This window comes from Sphaerodactylus townsendi, linkage group LG01 (genome assembly GCF_021028975.2).
Source record: "Sphaerodactylus townsendi isolate TG3544 linkage group LG01, MPM_Stown_v2.3, whole genome shotgun sequence".
Taxonomy (NCBI): Eukaryota; Metazoa; Chordata; class Lepidosauria; order Squamata; family Sphaerodactylidae; genus Sphaerodactylus; species Sphaerodactylus townsendi.
In genome coordinates this window covers 24,345,391-24,364,315 of record NC_059425.1, presented here as the reverse complement: position 1 = coordinate 24,364,315, position 18,925 = coordinate 24,345,391, and the positions used below count along the sequence as shown (strand labels likewise).

At 45.5% G+C, this 18,925-nt stretch overlaps 1 protein-coding gene across 1 annotated transcript; it reads right to left on the bottom strand.

Annotated features, from left to right (window-relative positions):
- Positions 1-8,473: 8,473 nt before the first annotated feature.
- On the bottom strand, positions 8,474-12,748 carry MRPL49 (mitochondrial ribosomal protein L49). The gene is made up of 4 exons (XM_048514116.1): positions 12,596-12,748; positions 11,049-11,214; positions 10,563-10,687; positions 8,474-8,712 (listed from the first exon to the last, which is right to left on the bottom strand). Exons 1-4 carry the CDS (start codon positions 12,689-12,691, stop codon positions 8,566-8,568), a joined length of 534 nt encoding a protein of 177 aa, XP_048370073.1. The 5' UTR covers positions 12,692-12,748; the 3' UTR covers positions 8,474-8,565.
- Between the last annotated feature and the right edge of the window lie 6,177 nt (positions 12,749-18,925).

Here is an 18,925-nt window from a genome sequence, read left to right as displayed (position 1 = left end):
CAGCTCCTCAAGCCCCACTACTACCACCAAAAGGGTTCCCAAGGAGCATTTCAGCCAAACATAGGTGGAGGAAGAAGAAATTCATTTTTATACCCCAATTTGATGTGAAGCTGAATCTCAAGGCAGCTTTACAGTCACATTCCCACAACTGGACAATTCAGAGGGTAGGATGGAACTGGAGAGAGCTCTTGAGAGAAGGCTGGCGACCTTCTCGTACTTCACGCTCACACAGTAGGCTTCATGTGGAGGAGGGGGGAAACAAACCTGGTTCTCCAGATTAGAGCCAGCTGCTCTTCCACTACACTATGCCAGAGATTCTGTGGACTGGATTTTTTCCTGCTTTCCCTTCCCCTGAATTAGCTAGTTAAGATGAGAAAGGGAGCCCAGCCGAGCTCTCCATTTGATATCTCTGCTCAGCACTCCTATGACCACACTGGGATGCTTGACCTGATAGATGGCTGCTGAGAACACAAGAGCAGCCTTTGCCATACCCAGGACCTATCTAGTCTGGTGGACAAAGGCCAAGAGGGGTGGAAGCTGGCTTTCTTTTGAAGGGTGGAGCCACTATGGAGGGGCAACCATTCCCCAAAAGGTGTCATTTCTGACTGAATAAAACGAGCTGGGAATCCCAACCAGGGCTCCTTGGCCCATTTTAGCCCACACCTCTGCTGGTCTGCAGGAGCACAAAATGGGGCTTGCCATTCCACCAACTGTGTAAGCAGGAGGTTGCCTAGCTCCAGGGCCACATAGTTCCTGCCCTGCTTCATTAGATGCCTAGGTGTCTCTGCAGTCTGAAGAAATAGTCTTCCTTGACATCTATGGAGCTGCAGTTACCTGGTTTTGGTGCATTCTGCAACTGGCTATTTATAGAGCAGGTTCTTCATGCTAGCAGTTGTCGTTTTGGTTTGCAGTTCATTGGTACTAAAAGCTTTTCTGTGATGTTTTTGGTCAGTGCTAGTGGCTGAGGTGGTAGGGTGGACATCTCTCCTTTGATGCAAATCTTCTTTAGGGCCAAATGTGCAGAGGCGGTAGCTAAATTCGCCCAGTAAGTTGGCTGTTTTCTCTTCAGTTTTTTGGGGATGGGTGGGGGGCTGGTAACTGACTCTGTGCCTGGTTCGTGGACCAGCAGGACTGAAACTTGCCCAGGTTGGCAGATGGAGCTGAAGCCTTCAGGACAGACACCCTGCAGTTCTGCATCTTGAGAATTTACCATGACTATAACCCCTACTCTAATCCTCCTCCTGCTTCTTTTACCTTTTTCTCAGACTTCTGTGGACTCTGCTGTTGCTATCAATGACCTTTCCGTTGTTGTAGATCTCCTGAACATCGTCCAACCAGGAAGTCACGCGGAGTCCCAGCTAAGCTTTTCTTCCGTGAGAGGAAGGTGGCTGGCCTGGCTGAATAGTTGTATGCCTAAATAATTAGGATCTGAAAATGCAGTTAATGGCCTTCATGTGTCACTTGAACGTCACGCGTGTGCTTAGGAGGGAGGGAGAATTGTTCATAATGTGCACTTGGATGTGTAGTTTGGTTAGCACATCAGAAGTTCAAAGCCCTCAGCCAGCATTGACCAGCTGATCTCAAATACCTCTTGACACCCTCTAGCGTTGGGAGGCAATGGAAGGTTCTGAGGGCCTTGGGCAAGGCTTAATGTACACACAGAGAGCATTTAAGTCATTCCCTGGAGTTTTAGCAATAATTTGGATCCCACATGAGTGTTCCTGTGGGGGAAAATGGCCTCTGGTCAACCCGTGCATTGCTTTCTGCCTCAAATTTTCAGATCCTCATTTTAACCGTGAAGGGCTCTGGGGACTTTACAGGGTGGTTGTGGTGGGTCTAGCAACTCTCTGAAAACTTGTTAGGTCTTGAACTTTGAAGTAATAAATGGACTCTGTATTGATAATCAGCAGCGTTTATCGATAGGCATCAAAACACCCAGCTTGTCAAAACCAGTTCTGGTGAACCTGGCTTTTGCTACCTCCTTTATTCCAATATCAGTCCTCCCTCCCATTTTCCCAAGGAATGTGAGAAAGAGTTAGTTCAGAGCTAAGGCGTTTCCCATGAGACCAAAAATGTCAGGGGTAAGCCTAGTTATCTACCTGACGTGGGAAGCCATAAAGCAAAGATCCAGGAAAGAATGTCCCAGAACGGTAGTGATAACATCTGTATCTTGAAACTATTACATTGAGCTAGGAATGTATCTCAATTGCCTAGATACAATCCCCCTGACAAAACCACATCTTTCCCCAGGTCTCTCTGGAAGCTCGACCTGTGCACTGTCGTCTTGCCCCAGATAGAGAAACTTCTCCAAAGCAAATACGAAAGGTGAGGCTCCAGGGCAGTAGGGTCCTAGAGCATTTCAAGGCGCTTAACCAATGGAACAGGCAAATTGAGGGAGATGGACCTTTTTTTTGTTAATTGCTGCTTGCCGTTCAGGCCAAGCTCCTGTAAAATCTCTCAGAGTGAGAATTGCCCAACTAGATGGTGACAGGAGAAGAAACTTGTAAATACTGGGCTTGGAGAGACTTTATCCAGAAAGCTTCCGCTTAGTCTGTGGGTTTTGTGAAGAACAGCAACCTGGGCCTGAGGGGAGAAAATTCTCGCTTAACAGCACTGCTTCGTAGCCTGACAGAATGTTGTCTTATCCCTTGGCTTGAGCAGTAAGACTTCTCAGGCCTACTGAACATTCCTTTGAACATGAGCCACCTCCTGCCCCTCATTTTGCACTTTTTCAGGCTGAATTGTTGATGATTGAAGGCATTTTCCTTTTTACTGGTGGTCTGTGTTGTCTTGACAGCTACGTCCAGACTGGCTGCACATCACTGAAGCTAATCCTGCAGCGTTTTCTGCCCCTGATTACGGACATTCTTGCTGCACCGCCATCGGTGGGGGTGGACATTTCCCGAGAGGAGAGGTAGTATATCCTGGAGACAGGATGGCATCCTGCTCACTTCTCTGTTTTGCAGGTCTTTCGTGAAGCTCTGAGTTTCTGCAACTGTAGTGACAGTCCAGCAAAAGGCCCTTTCCTGTTACATCTGCTTGAAGGCTTGATTCCCACTGCTGACACATCTTCCTGGTCCCTCTGGGTTCTGTAGCGGGGTCCCTTAACATAAAAAGCAGGCATGCACCAATACCTTTCCTGGTGCCCACCAAGAGTTTTTATAAAGTCGGTGGGTGCAGTGGAGCTTTTGCTAGCAGGATTGCTGTTTGGCTGTGCAGATTTTAAAAAATGCTTTTGGCAGCAGTTACTATAGCTGCTGCCAAAAATACACATATAGTTTATCCCCTGAGGGCCTAGTGGGAAATCCTTTTGTGCTCCTTTCAACTAGGCTGAGACAGAGAGAGACCCACAGAGTCTGGTAAATCCTTTGCCTTCTTCATGTGCCTGCTAACTCCACAGTGTGTGTGAAGTGCCATCAAACTGCTTCTGACCCATCACAACGGTATAAATCAATGTCTTCCAAAAGGTCCCACTGTTAACAGTGTGGTTAACTGAAGGCCCTGGCCTCCTTTATTGAATCAATCCATTCCATGTTGGGTCTTTCTCTTTTCCTGCTGCCTTCAACTTTCCCTAGGGTGATTGCAGTTCAATGTAGCAAAATGTAAAGTGATGCAAAGAATCCAAACTTCACATACACGCTACAGGGGTCAGTGCTATCAGTCACAGACCAGGAATGGGATTTGGGCATCTTAGTTGATAGTTCCATGGGAATGTCAACTCAATGCATGGCAGCTGTGAAAAAGGCAAACTCTATGCTGGGGATCATTAGGAAAGGAATGATAATAAAACTGCAAAGATTGTCATGTCCTTATATAGCTGTATTAATTGCACTTGGAGTAATTGTGTTCAGGTCTGGTCACAACGCCCCAAAAAAGAATACTCCAGATAGAAAAAATGCAGAGATGGGCAACGCAGGATGATTGAGGGACTGGAGCACCTTCCTATGAGGAGAGGCAGCGCTTTGGGACTCTTAGTTTGGAGAGGAGGCGCTGAGGGGGGATATGATTGAAGCCTACAAAAATTATGCATGGGGTAGAAAATGTTGACAGAGAGAGAAATTTTTCTCTTTTCTCACAATATTAGAACCAGGGGCATTCATTGAAAATGCTGGGGAAAGAATTAGGGACTACTGTATGGAAACACTTCTTCACGCAACGTGACGGTGTTTGGAATATGCTGCTACAGGAGGTGGGATGGCCACTAACCTAGATATTTTAAAGGGGCTTGGACAGATTTATGGAGGAGAAGTCGCATTTCATGGCTTCAGTTCTTGATCTTGCGTTGAATATAACAGTATTTGCAGTATTTTCTCGAGGGCTGTATCTGTGGTTGCATCTTCAGAGGATCATAATCCTCTGAAGATGCCAGCCACAGATGCAGGCGAAACGTCAGGAGAGAATGCTGCTAGAACACGGCCATACAGCCCGGAAACCACACAGCACCCAAGTGATTCCGGCCGTGAAAGCCTTCGACAATAAATCTTGATCCTCTTTGATCTGAGATTGCAAATGCCTTAACAGACCAGGTGCTTGGGAGCAGGAGGCCATTGCTTTCACATCCTGCACGTGAGCTCCCAAAGGCATCTGGTGGGCCACTGTGAGTAGCAGAGTCCTGGACTAGATGGACTCTGGTCTGATCCAGCAGGCTTGTTCTTATGTTCTTATGATTGTTTTTTCCAGTGACAGCATTTAGTGGAGGATTTTCAGTTTTTGTTTTAATTAAAACCCATCTAGGATGACAGCGTACCCTCACAGCTTGGCTTCCTTCCCTCATGTACTCCTTGGTTTTGTTCCTGCTATAGTGTGTACATGGTGTGGAGAGAGTAGACAGGGAGCTTTTCTCCCTCTCTCATATTACTAGAATTCTGGGTCTTCTGCTGAAGCTGAAGGGTGAAAAATTTAAAACGATCCCACAGCATACGGTTAAATTGTGGAGCTACCTGCCCCAGGATGTAGGAATGGCTTCCAATTTGGAAGGCTTTAAGAGGGGAGTGAATCTGTTCATGGAGGATAGGGCTATCCATGGTTACTAGTCATGCATGCCTATTCTCTGCAGTATCAAAGGAGCATTCCTGTAGGACACTGGCAGGATAATGCTGCTGCATTCGCCTTGCTTGTTGGCATCCTACAGGCAACGCGTGGGCAGATTGCCAAACTTGATAGGCCTTGGTCTGAGCCAGCATGGCTTTTGTTACGATCTTATGCTCTGAGTCTACCACTTCACAGCAGACCCATCGAGGAGGGCCCTCAGCTTTCCTCTCTTGTCTTTGGCAGGCTTCAGAAGTGCCGCCTGTGCTACAAGCAGCTGAAGAACATTAGCAACATCATCAAGAACAAATGTGGGCTGAGCGGCCGCCATGGCAGTGCCTTTCGTGAGCTGCACCTCCTGATGGCTGTCCTCGAATGACCTCTTCTGCCTTCCCCACCCACGCAGACACACCGCCAAGGATTAGTCTTCCTGCCCATGGCCTTCCATTCCAGTCAGCTTTGGGTCATTCTGTTTGGTCTCCAATCTGTACCCTCCTTCATGGGGGTGCACTCGCTCGCTGCGCCATCTTCAGTGCCTTACAGGCTGAATTGCAAACCAAGCACTGTCTCCCTCTGACACAGCCCACCTTCATGTCTACATACATACCCTCCTTTGCATGCAGCAGGTGGGCAGCATCCCTTGTTCTTGGTGGCCACAGTGCCTGGGACCACCAGCCCCCCTTGTTTGCAAGCCCTCCTTCCTTTCCAGTCTTACCGTTGTCTCATTGGCTTCGTCATTCCAGAGAGGAAAGGGGTGGGCCTATCTGACCCATTTGTGCCAGACACACAGCTTCATTTGCCTCTTGGAAAGCTCTTGGGCTGGAGGAGTGGACCTGGGGCCATTGTGTTTGCCCCTCCTTGCTTTTTCTCCATGGTGGAACTGGAGAACAGGAGGATATTTCCTGTTTGTGAAGCTGTAACTTATAATTAATTTTATTAAAACATTTGTAACTATTTCGGACTGGTGTTAAGCACTGTCTCTCTCTCTTTGAAAGGTGGTTTGGATTTGTTTGTTTGTGGTTGCATATCCAGCAAATCAATCCTGCGTTTACAGGGATTTTTTAGATTTCCCTTGAGATGTAATTTAGGATGGGGGGGAGGGGGTCCAAATAGTAATATTTATCCATGACTTTGATATATGAATCATTCGGTTCCAACAGGTTGAGTAGAGCTGTGGAAACTGTGTAGTGGTGATGTCCCACATATACTATCCTTGACTAGAGGTTCCAGATCTTGGACCACCAGTACTGAATTCCACTCTGTATACGTTTCCCCTTTCATGTATATCTGAACCTTGGCTAGCATCCTGTCTAAGTTCTGTTGACTTGAGATGCTTTGCACTATCATGAGGCACCATGAATTCATAAAGGTACTACAGAAGACCATGCGATTGACAAAATAGGATTACAGTCTGTTGAATCAAGTTCAATTTCCATTCTCTTAGAGCTGAAAATAAGGATATCTTTGGGCCAAGTTAAACATCACAACATCTTATTTAATGTGCAGGAGGAAGCATCTGCTTTTGAGTCCAGTTACAAAGTGGGTATGTGGGTCTACTTTGACTTATGATCAACAAGCTGCATTATGCTGGACTGGCTCTGCTTGAATGTCTGTTTTAGGAATCACACTTGTAACAGGAGATGGAATGTAGTTAGGTGGGTTATCTAGTTTTTAGAGTAGGTTATCCTAGGTGGAAATTTGTCACAGCAACAGTCGAGTGAGCTCTTTTGCCTTCCCCGCCCACTCAGACACGCCGCCAATGATTAAGTAGGCCAAGAAAAGCACCCAATTCTGGACAGGTGGGATTACATAATTCAAGATAATATTATTTTATCATTATGTAACCATTGATTGATATGCCCCAACTTCTTAGCAAATACTGTTGACTGTCAGTAATCTTAGGCTTGACACCTGCCATGAGGATGTCCATGCTGTCTAATGGTAGTGGGTAATAGGGACAGAAAAGCTGGGTAAGCATTGGTTGGAGAGAGTCTCCAATTAGACTTCTGAACCTCTATAGTGGCCCCTCTGGACTGTAAAGTCAGGTTAGATCTTTGCTTGAGAATGCTCATTCCTGTAACCTCTGATGTTTGAAGCTATAAAAGACTTGCTGTCACCTGTTCTCCTTTTGGGTAGGCAGCAGGTCCAGCTAGTACGAACTGCGAGGCTATGAAAATGGGAGGCAGCAAAGCTAGTGGCAGTGAGCAGCATTTTCTTACACTGCCTGATAAGATAGACAAAAGACTGGCAAGAACTTCACTTGTTTAATTTCTGTATAACTGCTTTTTGGAGCACAGCAGCAGAGCCAACAATGTATATCTGGAACCCTAAAAACAGCTAGGATTGTTGGCTTTTTCCTCCTTAGAAAATTTATGATTATCTCGTGCAAGCCAAAGGTATTTTCTAAGTGCTAGTTCGCAGGTCCCTTTTAAGTGACGTGATTGCTGGGTTCTTCTCTCCTGTTTAATCAGAAATGAATAAAAAGTCTGGCTTGTGTATGTGAGTCAAAATAGGAAGAGAGTTCCTTTATTTGCTAAAGTTTACGAACCGCAGGCTTAGCATTTTTGTTGTCTGCTACAGCCAAAACAACGCTGTTCATTTAAAATGTTTCAGGACGCTGTAGATTCACTTAAGGCACGTCCAGCTTCGCTAGGAAGCTGGTGGGTTGCTTCATTATTTCTAAGGTGCCAGAGTGAATGTAACTGGTCAGCTGAGCCGAAGATAGGAGCCGGTCTCTTGTTAAAGACACAAAGACAAGGAGATCACACACAAAGTGGCAGTAGTGTCATATCTACGCAACCTCAGATCTTTGCCACCAGATGTCATGGGCATAAAGTTCCGATAGTAGCACATGGCCGTGAGCTGCAGTACTGCTGCTGAAGATCTACCCATGATCTGAGTTCAGTCCCAATGGTTAGTTTCAGGTAGCCAGCCGAAGATTGACTCAGCCTTCCATCTTTCCAAGATTGGTAAAAAGCATCCAGCTTGCTGGGAGTAAAGTGTAGACAGCTGGGATGCACAATGGCAAACCACTCCATAAACATAGTCTGCCTAGTAAACGTCATGAAGTGATATCAGCCCGATGCTTTTCTTTTACCTAACTGCCACTACACGATCACACCCAGTATGTCAGATTCAGGATGAGAGGGAAAGTGTTTGTTTGGGAGAAGACCACCAGGAAGGCCTTCTTTCTTCATGTACCCATGCAGAAAGACAAGTATTTCAAGAAATGCTGCTCATTGTGAGATTTGAGGCACTGTGCAAAAAGTAAGGCTGCTTCTAATCCCTCCTCCCCCAAATTATTGGGGACATTGGATTAAAGCAGTCCTAAATTGTGATTTTGGTTCTATGTATCTGTATGTAAGCTATTTTATTTATATTGTAAGCTGCCTTGAGCTCCATAAGGGAGAAAGGTGGTTGATAAATGTTTTAAATAAGATGAAAATTTTGCCATATTCCTGTTTTAATGCCATCGCAGTTAACAAACAGATCTTCATAGAAGACAAAACGAGGGGCCCTTCCCCAAGGCTGCTTTATTTAAAAACCTTTGTCCATCAGCCACTGCTTCAGTTCCTCATCAAAATAACCTTTGATGAGAATGAAAGAGGCAACTTCGTTGACTTGGGTGGCTGGTGTCCTTCCAGAGAGCTCTGTGAGGAATTCCTTCACTTCCTTCTCGAGGGCCTGTGGGAGAAAAGAGGAGGTTAGAAACCCAGTTTACATATTTTCTGTTTAAAAATGCCCATCCCTCCCGAGCTGCAAGTACCAAGCAGGAATGACGCAGCCTCTTCAAACCCTTTACAATCACATCTTACCCTTTTCTACCAATGATTTACCTGGACCTGCTGACTTTCAACAATTCAGGGTTGCTGGGATTTCCACCTCGATTTCCCTCAAGCTCTGTCCTACTCACAGTTATTCCCTTGTTCCGCAGTTGATATACAAAACCCAGTTTTGTTATGCTAGAGCAGCATGATAAGGAAACAATCTGGAAATTTCAGCTGTTCCAAAATGCAACAGCCAGGTTCTTGTCAGGGAGAGGTTACAGAGATCTTATCACCCTAGTGCTGAAACATCTGCCCAGGTTTCCCATCTGTTTCTGGCAACAATACAATTACCTTTAAAGCCCTATATGGCTTGGGGTCAGCATATCTGAAGGACTATCTCCTTCCATACTATCCAGCCCGCCAGCTAGCTCTCAAACCCTGCTCTCTGTGCTCCCAACTTCAGAGTTGAGGTGGGTGGTGACTAGAGAGAAGGCATTTTGTGTAGTGGCACCTCATCTTGGGAATGACTTCTCCCTTGAGGCTTGCCTAGTCCCTACTTTACCCTTTTTTAAGGGACCAAGTTGAAACACACATCTTTTTACTCAGGCTTTTAATTAGGGTTTTTTTAAATTATCTGCTTCTGTTTTATGGATAGTTTTTATGTTGCTTATGTCCAATCGTTAGTACTTTAATATAAAAGTTTTTAATTGTAAGCTGCCTTGAGCAGGACTCTGAAGAGATGGCCCAGAAATATTCCGAACAAATAAGAAGCCAAGCAGAGGGGTCCCATATACCAGCATAATTTGTCACAGGGATGATGGGAAGGCCAAATGACCTTATGCAACAAGTCACATGTCCTAGCATATTTCAGTCTCCCTTGGAGTTGTTCTAGAGTAGCCCTCACTCAGCTACTGCCAAAGCAACATCTTTCAGATGGTGGCAAATGCCTACACAAAAGCACTTTGCATCTTATTAAAGGGGCAACTTCTTATACAGGCTCTTGGAAGTTACAAAACAAGTGGACCCTGTAGAGCAGGGGTAGGGAACCTGCGGCTCTCCAGATGTTCAGGAACTCCAATTCCCATCAGCCCCTACCAGCATGGCCAATTGGCCATGCTGACAGAGGCTGATGGGAATTGTAGTTCCTGAACATCTGGAGAGCCACAGGTTCCCTACCCCTGCTGTAGAGGGTATACTTCCTTTAGCAAAGAAGCTTTCAAAAGTGGAATGTGGAAGTGGATTTTGTGGAAAAAGGGTTACGAGGCATGGGTGTCATCACTCAGGCCCCTTCCGCACATGCAGGATAAGGCACTTTAAATCCACTTTGCAGCTGGATTTTACTATATGGAACAGCAACATCCACTTGCAAACTATTGTGGAAGTGAATTGAAAGTGCATTATTCTGCATGTGCGGAAGGGGCCTCAGATGGAAAAGAGAATGCTGTGCAGATAGAAGTGACGAAGCAAGGAACAAACTGGAGCAGAAACTATACAGTGCACAGATATCGGACAGTCTGTGCCAGAGACAACGGTTAAAAGAGAAATCCCACCCAGTTAGGTTTGTCAGAAACCTGAGTGCACTTGCCAGATTTCAGTTTGGTTTTTTTTTTAACATGTTCCTCACCTGAGAGCTAATATTCTATTGCAAAAACTGGGTGAGTCTCTTGATGAGAGAATCCACTGCCTGGTAGTTGAAAAGCTGGGCTAGGGGACTGTATGCTCACCATCCTCTGCCATCACAACACCAACAGCATGACAAGCACCTACCCAAATATCACCTTCAATCCTCCTGATAAGAGTCATCTTTCTGCAGCCGTGGGTAGTTTCTTTGTAGACAGGAACGTTGTGCATGCGAGACCGCCGTACAAAATAAGGCAGGGCTGGAGGGGGATCTAACAAGAAAGCAAAGGAAACTGAAACATGACCCAGCATTTCTGCCTCTATGGGTTTATTCAGATCTTACTACGGTAGTAATGAAATGTGCACTGAAAGCAACAGACTTGATAAAACTAAGCTGCTCTGGATCTCATCAGTGCCTACACACAATACTGGCAGGCTCCACATACTCCAGTTCCATAAAGAAACGGCAAGGTGCAAACACGCTCAATTAGATCTCTGATGTAAGTGAAAGTATGGTGATCCTCCACCTGCACAATGTGGCCATTAGTCCAAGACCCTACTAGATGCAATCGATACAAGTCCATGTCATGCTCAGATTCTCAAGGTTTCCCACCCATTTCCCACCATATTTACCTTGTGGAGGCCTCCACCCACATGGGGTGGGGTATGTGTCATGTTTGGGGGGTTCAGGTACTCTGCTGGCAGGTATAAGCCTCTCCACAAATTTGTATTCCTCGGTAGATTCAACAATTCCTGGATATTTTAGATCTGCAGGGTTGGGTTCAACTGACTCCTGGCTCTGAAACACAAAGAAACTGCAGTCAACACACAATGGGGGATTCTGCTCAGGCCAAATATAGCATATGAAGGAAACAATACAAACTGTTTTGGGGGGTATGTATTGTCGAAGGCTTTCACGGCCGGATTCAACTGGTTGTGGTGGGTTTTTCGGGCTGTGTGGCCGTGGTCTGGTGGATTTTGTTCCTAACGTTTCGCCTGCATCTGTGGCTGGCATCCTCAGAGGTGTATCACAGAGAAAAGTTTTACTACCAGATTTTCTACCAGATTATTTTCTACCAGATTATTCAAATAGAAAATGGCTAGTAGACTGTCTTGTCTTACTTCCCCATAGGTTTTTATTGTATCAGAGAGCAAACCATTTTGATGGTATCTAACTCTTATAGTGATGTCGGAGTGAAGGATTTGATAAGAGCTAAAAGTCTCCTATCAATAGAGGAATTATGTCGTTTCGCCCATAATCTCTTCCTGGGCACTGAGTCAAAGGCCGCTTTCAACTCAATGAAATTTAACTTCAATCCTTTAGTAGAAACTGTACATCACCTTTACTAACAATGCACAACAGTTAAAACTAAGAGAGAGGCTAAAAGAAAGATATTGGGAGGTTCTTATCTGATTAAGAGTGGAGCAAAGCACAAGCATTCAATCTCTGTGGCCACCATCTTCTGCAGTGAGTAACTGTTGTGCTCACCTCTGGGTTTGCAACTGGGACTTCCCAGAGGGCCACTGCTCACTCACTATGTACATTCACAAACAAGCAGGTTCTCACAAACACTTAAATCTTCCTTTCAAAAGGCACTAAACCAGGTTCAGATCTCTGCTGGGCCAGGAAACGTACTGGGTGACTGGTGGGCCAGCTGTAAGGATAAAACTAAGGGGTGGGTGGACACAAACCTAATCCACCTTGTATTTATCGGAGGAAGGGGGGGGGGGAAACTGTACAATATACCAACAAGTCTTAAATAATTCATTTAAAACATGTATATGCCTGCCTGCCACAAACAGACATCATGCAGTCCCCAACATCACCCTCTCCATTCTTGTCCTTTTGCTGGCGGAACAACTTTAAGAGTGCGTTAAAAGTTAAGACTTTTTGATTGTGTATTCCTGCATTGAAGGGGGTTGGACTTGATGGCCCTTGGGGGCCTCTCCCAACTCTATGATTCTAAGAGGCAAGATGGAAAGGAAAGGGGAAAGACGCCAAAACCTACAGAAACCAGGCAAAGAAATTTCCGGACATTAAAAAAAGCCAGCGTTTCCCCCCTTCCTTTCTGAGCTTCCCTTGCGGCATCCTCCAAGCTTTCCTGTCACCTGTCGCAACAGCCACGCTATATCTACCTATTGCCAGGCTCCGGCCCCATGAATGCCCCTGCGAGCCCTACCAGGTGGGTCACTCCCAGGGACAGGAACCGTCTCCTTCGTCCTCCCAGCAAGTGAGCCTGCCTCAACCCAACTCTCGCAAGCGCGAGGGCCGCCATCTTTCCCCTTCACGCGGTGGCCGACGGGAATAAAGGCGGGGAGGGAAGGCGGGGAGAGAGAAGGAAAATGCACCATAGAGATAGAAAAAAATACCAGGGTAATATATTGGGTGAACTTCCGGTTAAAATCGGAAGCAGGGTGCAATAAAAGTAGAATTGGCCGCTCTGGGCATTAACATGTCCATGGTGAAAAGCTGCGAAGACACTCTTTTCATCCATTATGTTTCAGCTGGTAGCCCTGTTAGTCTGCAGCAGAACAGTTAGATTCGAGTCCGATAGCACCTTAGAAACCAACACGTGTTTAGACGGGTCTGACGAAGAGAGCTTTGATTCTCAAAAGTTTATACCCTGAAAATCTTGTTAGACTCTGAGGTGTTACTGGAGTAGAATCTAACGTTCTGTCTGTTTTTTCTGTACGTATGTTGTTTTGAGTTTTAATGACAATATAATTAATTCAAAAATGGAAGGAAATCTAAAGAGAAGCTACTTTGAATCTACACATTAAGCTATGCCAAATTTCATGCTATCTTCTCCACCACCTCAGCCCTCTGCCATCTCTTCCTCCTGGATAGTGAGCCTGGGGCTCCAATTAAGACATGTGCCAGAGAAGGATCAAGTCTCTTCCCTGCATTCTCTACACCAGGAACTGTGGTTAATGATCTGTAGGGGCTTGGAACGAAAAGAGCTTCTGCATTCCCAGTTGAGCAGAAAAACACACTACGATTTACAGAAGGACTGCAAACAGAAAGAGGAAGAACTGGGGAGGGGAGACAAGCAAAGGCAGGGGTGTCAATCGTGCCCGGAGGCCCACTGTGAGCTCCCCAGACCAGGCATCTACTTGACCCCGCTCTGGATTTCTCTCAGCAAGCGACTGCCTTCCTGTACCAATCTGGCTTGGGGAGCCCACTTGCAGGGTCGTCAGCTGAGGAGCCACGCCCCCCTACTGATGCCAACCCTCTCCCCCTTTGCTATTCTGGACTCACCAGCTCAGACAGCCCTTCCAGCAGGGCCAACCATGTCCAGCCAAGGCCCGATCAAGTCACATTTATGTCATCTGCAACCCTCGTAACAAATGAGTTGAACACCCCTGATCTAAGGTGGAGGCTTGTATGTTTGGGAACATCAACTTCAAAGATTTGGAAAAGGTGGCTGAAAAGCCAGGGAAACCATGGGAGGTGCTGGAATGCCCCACAAATGCTGGAGCAAGAGCGGGGGGGGAGGGGGGGGCTAAGAAAAAAACCATTTTTCAGAAGCATGCCCTTCTCCTTTCTCCTTGGCATTGCAGCACCCCTTCCCCCCAGCTATATTTGGGGCCAGGGCCATCTCAAGGAACCTTAAGTTCTCCGGGGCGGGAGTTTGGAATGTGCCTCCCTCTCTCTGTAACTTTTTTTAACCCTTAGAGCTAGGGATGTAGGTATAGATTTTTTATGGAGAAGGGGGTTCAGGGTGTATGGCCACGCCTCCCCAAGCCCCACCCCCAGCCTCAGTGCTTATAAAAGCAGCTCTCCGAGGCCGGGGACAGCAGACTCACCTGCCCCGCCCCCTCCCACCAACTGGGCTCCCAGCCAGAAGCTGGCAGCCCCTTCTGCCCTCCCCTCTGGGCAGAGGCGTAGCTAGGGAAACTGGAGCCTGGTGCAAAATCTGAGTTCCCCCCATGGGCAACCACTGTGATGCTGGGATCCACCCCCAAACAGCATCACTTTCAATGGTGTTTGAACTAGAGAGCCCAGATTCTCCTTTTAAATCCACCTTAAAGGGAGAATCTGGGGTCCCTAGTTAAAACAACATTGAAAGTGATGCTGTTTTTGGGTGGATTATCAGTAAGAGACTCTCCTGATTATACCTCCCAGGTTTGGTGAGGTTTGGTTCAGGGGGTCCAAAGTTATGGACCCTCAAAGGTGTAGCTGCCATCTTCTATTAGTTCCCATTGGAAACAATGGGGGATGGGGGCAATGTTTTTGGAAGTCCATAATTTTGGACCCCCTGAACCAAGCTCACCAAACCTGGGTAAATCATCAGGAGAGTCTCCCAACAAATCCCTGAAATGTTGGTGCTGCTAGTCTAAAAACTGTGCCCCCGGCAGGCCAAAAACAAAACACTAAAAATACAAAAAAAAACCCCACAAATGGGGGGGCGGCTCTTCAGACATGTAATGGGGGGTTGAACCCGAGAACCCCCCCTTACCTACTCCTTGCTTAGAGCGCATCCCCCCACTCCAAGGAACCCAAGAGTGAAAAGGTGTCTTGCAAAAGGACAGACAAAAGTGACGCGACATGAAATTGATGACAGTTTCCCGCAGCCGGGGGTGGGGGGCAGGCAATATTGGGACTATTTTAATGGGATGGAGCAAAATTAGAAATGTGAAAAAATCTCCCTGATCTCCCAAAGGTAAGATAGGCGGGTAGGTGGGTGGGTTGGAGTTTTTCTGTCTTGCTCTTCTGGTTTTTACTGTGTCTTTACTGCCTCGGTTTTGCTCCCACAAACTGTCTCCCATTTGTCTACCAAGGCCAGTATCTTCTGATTTACAGTGACTCTCCAGGGTTTCAGTTTGAGGTCAGTCTTCATTGGAGATCCCAAAGAATGAACATGGAACATTCTGCATGCATACAATGAGGAACGCATGGCTGCGAACATCAAGACCAGCAACAAACAGTTCTTCAAGTACATCAAAAGCAGGAAGCCAGCAAGGGAAGCGGTAGGCCCGTTAGATGACAAAGGAACAAAGGGTGTGCTAAAAGATGGCAGGGAGATTGCAGAGAAGCTGAATGAATTCTTTGCATCTGTCTTCACCCAAGAGGAGGTGAGGAACATTCCTGCACCTGAACCAAGCTTCTTAGGAGGCGAATCCGAGGAACTAGCGAAGATAGTGGTAGACAAGGAAGAAGTTCTGGCAGCCATTGATAAACTAAATGTTACCAAATCCCCTGGCCCAGATTGCATTCACCCAAGAGTTCTTAAAGAGCTCAAGCATGAAATTGCTGATCTTCTCACTTTAATATGCAACTTATCCCTGAAATCAGGCTCCATCCCTGAAGACTGGAAGATGGCCAATGTCACACCAATCTTTAAGAAAGGATCTAGGGGGGACCCGGGAAATTACAGGCCAGTCAGTTTGACATCTGTTCCTGGTAAATTAGTAGAATCTATCATTAAAGATAAAATTATAAAACATGTAGAAAAGCAAGACCTGCTGAGAAAGAGTCAGCATGGCTTTTGCAGAGGCAAATCCTGTCTTACAAACTTACTAGAGTTCTTTGAGGGTGTAAACAGGCATGTGGACAGGGTGAACCGGTGGACATTGTCTACTTGGATTTCCAAAAGGCTTTTGACAAAGTTCCTCACCAGAGACTGTTGAGAAAACTCAGCAATGAAGGAATAAGAGGGGAAGTCCTCCTATGGATTAAAAAACTGGTTGAGAAACAAGAAAACAAAGAGTGGGTGTAAATGGGAAGTTCTCACAATGGAGAGATGTCGGGAGTGGTGTCCCCCAAGGATCCGTTTTGGGACCAGTGCTCTTTAACCTATACATAAATGACCTGGAAGTAGGGTGGGTAGCTGGTGGCCAAGTTTGCAGATGATACCAAATTATGTAGGGTGGTGAGAACCACAAAGGATTGCGAAGAGCTCTAAGCGGACCTTGATAAATTAGGTGAGTGGGCTCAGAAATGGCAAATGCAGTTCAATGTAGCAAAATGTAAAGTGATGCACATAGGGGCAAAAATCCAAACTTCACATACACGCTACAGGGGTCAGTGCTATCAGTCACAGACCAGGAAAGGGATTTAGGCGTCTTAGTTGATAGTTCCATGGGAATGTCAACTCAATGCATGGCAGCTATGAAAAAGGCAAACTCTATGCTGGGGATCATTAGAAAAGGAATTGATAATAAAACTGCAAAGATTGTCATGCCCTTATATAAAGCAGTGGTGCGACCGCACTTGGAGTACTGTGTCCAGTTCTGGTCGCCGCATCTCAAAAAGGATATTGAGGAGATAGAAAAAGTGCAGAGAAGGGCAACAAGGATGATTGAGGGACTGGAGCACCCTCCCTATGAGGAGAGGCTGCAGCGTTTGGGACTCTTTAGTTTGGAGAGGAGGCGGCTGAGGGGGGATATGATTGAAGTCTACAAAATTATGCATGGGGTAGAAAATGTTGACAGAGAGAAATTTTTCTCTCTTTCTCACAATACTAGAACCAGGGGGCATTCATTGAAAATGCTGGGGGGAAGAATTAGGACTAATAAAAGGAAACACCACTTCACGCAACGTGTGATTGGTGTTTGGAATATGCTGCCACAGGAGGTGGTGATGGCCACTAACCTGGATAGCTTTAAAAGGGGCTTGGACAGATTTATGGAGGAGAAGTCGATCTCTGGCTACCAATCTTGATCCTCTTTGATCTGAGATTGCAAATGCCTTAACAGACCAGGTGATCGGGAGCAACAGCCGCAGAAGGCCATTGCGTTCACATCCTACATGTGAGCTCCCAAAGGCACCTGGTGGGCCACTGCGAGTAGCAGAGAGCTAGACTAGATGGACTTTGGTCTGATCCAGCTGGCTTGTTCTTATGTTCTTAAGTGCTCTAGCTCACAGCCACAGCTCTCCTCACCTTTAATATGTCATTTTTGTAGCATCAGACCTAAATCAAACACGAAGTAGCATATTTATTTATTTATTCATTCATTCATTTTGATTTATACCCAGCCCTCCCCCATAGGGTTCAGGACGGCAAACAACAACAATCATAAACAACAAAACATCAACAATACTATCACCATAATAACAGTAAACATCACAATAACAGCATAGATAAACATCAGAAATCATAACATCACAATAATAGCTTAGATAAAACAGTAATTATAACATCACAAATAGGCAATATAAATAACATCAATAATCATAACGTTATAAATGTGCACAGAATTAAGCATCAATAACACCAATAATCACATCCAATAACAAGGAACATGAATAAACAACAGTAATCATGGCATCACTAGTCAGCAATAAAAATAACAAGAGATGGCGACTCCTCCCTTTTACACCTCAAACTACGAAAATATATATAAAGGCCCAGACTAACCCTAAACCAAGTACAGCAGTGCTAGTGTCGCAAACCTAGCCCAATAACTAACCTAAAAAACAAAAACAAATCCTAGACTAAGCCTAATACGATCCACTCCTAACACTAGCTCTACAAAAAAACTCAATATCACAACTCACTACCTAAGAAATAGCATCATTATAGCAGGCCAACCAGTCTGGCGAACTTCCCACTCCAGAAAACCCTGTACTTGCACCAGTTACAGCACAAGAGTAACCAAGTTCTCAAGCAGAAAGTTTCATGCTTGCAGAGGGATGGCTATCATGAATAGCAGATTAGAGACTTTTTTAAGGGGGGGGGGGGGTTGAAGTTATCCAGGTTCAATTTCACTGTGTATTATCAAATACAGGAAAATGGAAATTTTGATATATTCTCTACTATATGTATTTAACAAACTTGAGGTCTTAAAAATATGAGGATGACTTTAATCAAAATCCACATTTCAAACATCAGTTCTTCTAAGAGTAGATCTCAGTAGGGCTATCCAAAAATAAAATTACAAAAAAGGTGAAATAATACTTTTAATTTTATTGGATACAAAGGAGAATAGAAATAAAATAGTAGAGAATCTACATTAAGTACCTGAGAGCTAATTCCCTAAGTCCTATCCAGTGCACATGCAAAAACTAAGAAGGGGGCGGGGGAAGCAAGGATAAAGAGAGAGTACAATATTAGTTGTTCCTAGGTGAGTGAGAAGCTGAGTATTGCTGACAGAACATGGAGCAGAAGTCCAACCAGGGAGAGAGACAGATAGCTTGGAAGGAGTTTTTTCCACCAAAGTAGTTGCAGGGGTATCCAGGTAATAAGGGGGGGGGGGGGCTGGAAAACCCTTTTCACATACCTGGGTTTCCCCTTTTATGAGGATAATCCCATTGTTTGACATGGGACCAGTCTTTCCTAAGATCATGATTGGTTCAAAAAAATCAAAGTTGAATTTGACTGAACAATCTGAAGTAACTGCCCTCAAAATTCAGTGGAAAGAGTTGAACGTGACCCCTGACATTCCCATGTGGGGAGATTTTCACAGCACCCAGTGTGCCTGAATTGATTGGATGTGTCTGAGTTGCTCAGATGTGAAGGCTGCTTTGATGGCTCAGAAATGATTGCCCATTAACTGGACATGATCTT